Source organism: Orcinus orca, chromosome 15 (genome assembly GCF_937001465.1).
Source record: "Orcinus orca chromosome 15, mOrcOrc1.1, whole genome shotgun sequence".
In the NCBI taxonomy this organism is placed as follows: Eukaryota; Metazoa; Chordata; class Mammalia; order Artiodactyla; family Delphinidae; genus Orcinus; species Orcinus orca.
Window position 1 is genome coordinate 81845992 of NC_064573.1, and position 4896 is coordinate 81850887.

The 4896-nt window shown below is 52.8% G+C and overlaps 1 protein-coding gene across 7 annotated transcripts in view; it reads left to right on the forward strand.

Annotated features, from left to right (window-relative positions):
* Positions 1-4896, forward strand: part of TMEM120B (transmembrane protein 120B) — a 48817-nt gene that overhangs the window by 40171 nt on the left and 3750 nt on the right. For 3 of the 7 annotated variants that reach the window (XM_049698106.1, XM_033440896.2, XM_033440900.2), the window contains 4 exons: positions 1120-1185; positions 1700-1761; positions 2917-3009; positions 3878-4276. In XM_049698106.1, the coding sequence (XP_049554063.1) occupies positions 1120-1185; positions 1700-1761; positions 2917-3009; positions 3878-4272 (616 nt within the window). In that variant the 3' untranslated portion in view covers positions 4273-4276. Of the gene's footprint in view, positions 1-1119; positions 1186-1699; positions 1762-2916; positions 3010-3877; positions 4277-4298; positions 4368-4896 lie in introns of those variants that run through there. The other 4 variants (XM_049698108.1, XM_004276706.4, XM_049698109.1 and 1 more) reach the window with 3 other exon arrangements.

The following is a 4896-nucleotide window of genomic DNA, read 5'->3' on the forward strand; positions in this document are numbered from 1 at the left end:
TTGCTTTACAATGGTGTGTTAGTTTCTGCTTTATAACAGAGTGAATCAGCCATACATATACATATTCCCCATATCCCCTCCCTCTTGCGTCTCCCTCCCACCCTCTCTATCCCACCCCTCTAGGTGGTCACAAAGCACCGAGCTGATCTCCCTGTGCTATGCGGCTGCTTCCCACTAGCTATCGATTTTACATTTGGTAGTGTATATATGTCAATGCTACTCTCTCACTTCGTCCCAGCTTAACCTTCCCCCTCCCCGTGTCCTCAAGTCCATTCTCTACGTCTGCGTCTTTATTCCTGTTCTACCCCTGTCTAGCTGTTTTAGATAAGGTGGTCAGGGAAGGCCTCTTGGAGGAGGTGACAGTTGGTCCGAAATTTGAACTTGGACCAGGAGCCAGGCAGGCCAAGGTCTTGGAGCAGAGAGGACAACAAGTTCAAAGACTTTGTTAGTCTGCTTGGGCTGCCATGAAAAGATACTACAGACTAAGGGACTTGGAACAACAAAAATTTATTTTCTCACGACTCTGGAGGCTAGAAGTCAAGATCAAGGTGCCAGCAGGATTGGTTTCTCCTGAGACCGCTCACCCCTGGTGTCTCTTCCTCTGCTTCTAAGGACACCAGCCCTGTTGGATTAGGGCCCCACCCTTATGACCTCATTTAACCTTAATTACCTCTTTAAAGGCCCTGTCTCCAAATATACTCACATTTTAAGGTACTGGGGTTAGGACTTCAACGTAGGAATTTGGGGGGGGGACACAATTCAGCCCATAATAGACCTCGAGGTAGCAATGGGCCTGGCAGATTCAAAGAAAAGGATGCTTGGAGCCTCTTAGAGTGGGGGGAGGGGGGATGGGGAGGCGGGGCTTGGGGTCATGAGGAGGTTAGGGATGTGTTCTGAGGGTAGTGGGAAGCTGCTGGAGGCCCGAGTGCGTCTCTGGGTCTCTGTGTGATTGTGCATCTCGTTGGACAGAAAGAGAGAAGTCCTGGCGTGGGTACGTTTCTTCCTCCAAGGAGCTGTCTCTGGGTCACAGGGCACCCCCCCGCAGACACAGGCTGGGAAGCAGGGAGACACTTGCGTTTCTCTCCCGGCCTGAGCTCCTTTTCCTTCTCTTCTTTTAAGAATCAAAGGCTGGTGGGTGTCTCACCACTACGTGTCCACGTTCCTGTCTGGAGTGATGCTGACCTGGTGAGTGTCCCCCGCTGTGCCCCAGGGCCTCTGCTCACTCTCCCCAAGGAGCCAGTGAATTGAGCACTGGTGGTGGCCGAGGGGTCCAGATGCAGGGGCCTTATGGCCTGACATCTGGGCCATGACGTAAAGCGTGAGCTTACGATGGGGCTGCAGGGACACCCCAAGTCGGCTGGGGACTTCTCCGAGGAACGTCCTGTCTGCCTCCTGGCCGGGGTGACAGCAAGCGAGTCTGGACAGAACAAGCACAGGGACGAGGCTGTGACTGATGGAGGGTTAGGGGGAATCGGTGGGAATTTAGGCTTCAAGATGCCTGCCTGCACTCCCCTGGTTGTAGAATGGATTAAAGCAGTGATGGAAATTACCTGGTCCAGCCCCAGGGACATGGCGATAAAGAAGGTAGAATTGGGTTTTAAATCTTCTTTTCTCTTCTGGTTGGAACAGAGATGGGGTGGGGATGAACAAATGGTTTCAGAGCGGGGGCTCATCTTTGCTTTCCCCCCCTTCTCTGCAGGCCTAACGGACTGATTTATCAGAAGTTTCGCGATCAGTTTTTAGCGTTCTCCATTTTCCAGAGTGAGTGTCTCTTGCTTGGATTCAGGGGAGGCTTGATGTGGCTTTCACCGATGGAGTCTGTTTTGTGAAGGGTGTGTCTTGTGTGGAAGGGAGGTGAGACTGGGGGAAGTCCCTGGTCGGCCAGGGACAGGGGAGGGTCCCAGAAATCCAGAAGGAGCCATCCACCCCCCATCAACTCCATCCTGCCGCCCAGCCCCTGGCCTTAATAGAGCAATGTCTGACCCACACCCACGCCCTGGATCTCCAGCCACTGCCTTTTTCTTCCCTGGATCAGAACTGGACCAATTGTACCCTTCAGGAACTGAGGGGTGTTGGGGGCACTAACTCTGTTTTCCTCAAAATGGAAATTTATGTTCTTTTTCTCATTTAAGAATAGCTCTGGATTTATATACAACGAGGGGTTACCTCTGAGAAGCAGAAATTGGGTGGTTGGGGGACAGGGAGAGAGTTTTACTCTCTTTACTGTTTGTTCCCCTTAAATTTGATGCCAAGTGCATATTACCTATTCAAAAAATACAATTTAATTTTTAAATAAAACCCTGCTTACAGGCAAATACAAACATAAGCCAAGAAGGAAAATTACATATAATTACATATAATTCCACCCTTAGGGTGTTAATTGATCTATGTCCTTTCAAACATTTTTATTCATAAATATATATATATACACACATATACTGCATTATGTGTAGTCTACAAACATGGGATCCCTCTACACAGCTTTGTTTATAACCTAGTTTATATTCTATTAACAATTATCGTGGGTATTTTTCCACGTCAACACGGAATTCTGTCTCCTTAATTTTTAGTGACTACAAAGTACCCCATTGTATGGAACTGTCTCTTCCATGTCTTGGTGCTGGGAGCACACAGCTCCCAGCATGGTGCCACCATTCCAGCAAGCATCTGATGAGTGCCAACTGCATGCCTAGGAAAGCTCCAGAAGTTTCTAGCCTAGTTGGGGCTTAGTTGCAGTCTCAGATAACCTGAGCTCTCCTTGAAGGACTAAAAGCAGGTTCAGACCTGTATGTGTGTGTGTGTGTTTTGGGGGTGGGAGGAGGTTGTACCCTCTGGGCAATGGAGACCTGCCAGCCTGCAGTGGAGGTGTCGCTGGGTCTTCCAGTCCCTGAGCTGGGCGCTGTGCTCCCCCTGCAGGCTGTGTCCAGTTCCTGCAATATTATTACCAGAGGGGCTGCCTCTACCGGCTGCGGGCCCTAGGGGAGAGGAATCACCTGGACCTCACGGTGGGTGAGTAGCCTAGCCTGGGGGGTGGAGGGGCAAGCACCGGCCCTCCCTGCTCCCCCAGACCTCGCCCTGCACTCCTCACTGGGAACAGGTGCCAGTAAGAACCTGACAAGACCTGCCACACGCGAAGCCAGTCTGCCGACCTCACCCCAGTTGCTTTTCTTTTTTTTTCTTTGGTTTGACATATATACACTAACACAGTTGCTTTTCATAATTCGTCGTGGGATTCCATTTCAGCTGACAAGTGCGAGACCAGCTGTGGGCCAGGCCCTGGATGCTGGCCTCTAGCTTCTTTTTAAATGGATATTTTTTGTCTGTGTCTTATGTACATAATCTTAGTCTAGTGTTTTTACACTTATGCAATTTATGTGTGCTTAACTTTCACTCAGCAAGGTGGGTGCCCCATTAGGAAAAATCGGAGACTCCTCATCTAAACTTTCAGGGGAAAGTGTGGTTAATAAAAACCTTCTATCTTTTCAGATGGTCATTTCCATCGAATTACTCTGCACAGTAGGCTCTATTTCATCAAGACTCGATTGAAGTGATGCATGCAAAAGCCAATTATAAAATGCAAAATCCCGTGCAAATTAAAGAAATTACTAGAAAGCTAGTGCCGGCACGTCAGTGTTCTGTAAGAGTTGTCAGCCCACTTGGTTCACGGTGACTTGAGGCGTGAGGGCAGTCAGGCCTGGTGGCAGGTGTTCTGCATGTTTTTTCCTGGGTTACTTTCCTAGTGAGCGCTCACCCACCTGGAGGAGGTGAGGGCTGTGCCCCTCCCCCATCCGTGCGTTTGAACCTGGCTAATCTCAGAGTGACTGGCCTGCCTGGGCCACCTCACACGGGCCCTTCGCTCCCTCCTTCCTCCCCACAGAAGGATTTCAGTCCTGGATGTGGCGAGGCCTCACCTTCCTTCTGCCCTTCCTGTTCTGTGGCCACGTGAGTCCCCCTGGAGTTTGTGGGTATCCCCTACACTGGGCAGACCTCCCGGGAACAGAAGGTCTTCAGGGCTCTCCCTCTCTCACCAGCCATCCCCGAGCTGGGCCCCACGGGGTCCTGGGGCTGAGACGGCCCCAGTGTCCAGGGATGCCAAAGGCAAGAGCCGGAATCGGCCCTCAGCACCAGCACGCCCAACCCCAGGCGGGGTGCCCCAGTTTCATTTTGGGGGGGCTGTCAGTGTCTCAAGGGCAGTTGACGGCAGAAGCTGCGGGGCTTGGCGCTCTCCCTGGGCTTTCCCACGTGGGTCTCCAGGGGACTCCGGTGGGCTGAGCAGTGCCTGTCTCCCCTCTCTGCAGTTCTGGCAGCTCTACAATGCCATCACGTTATTTGAGCTCTCCAGCCACGAGGAATGCAGAGAATGGCAGGTATGGTGTTTTTGTGTGTGTGTGTGTGTTGTGTGTGTGTGGAGCGTGTGTGCGTATTGGTTGGGGGTTTCCTGAGGAAGGTTGGGGCCGCTCGGGGAGAATTCCTTCCTCAGCTCCCCCTGCCCCCTGCCTGCCCTGTAGGGCCCTGCAGTCCAGAGCTCGCTGCAACTGGGGCCTGGGAGACCGTGGGAGGGAATTCGGGAGACCAGGGAGCCCCTCAGTGGTCTGAGAAACCCAAGGAGGTTCGCGCTAGGAGGGGGGCCGCGGGAGGAGCCCCCCAGGACTCTGCCTGACCCCGTAGGACTCACACCCTTCACCCAGTTAGCCCAGATCTCTGCCTTCTGCTGGCAAACGCTGCAGTTCGCAGGTAGCTTGTGCCAAGGGGGTTCTGAGCTCCCGGGGGCCGCGGGGGGCATTTCAGCAAGGAGAGCTGACCCAAGCCGGCGCGGCCTTTGCCTTCTTTCTCTTGTGCTTTCTGCCTCGCCTTCCCTGCCCTGGGCACCCCCTTCTCTGCATGCCGCCCGCCCAG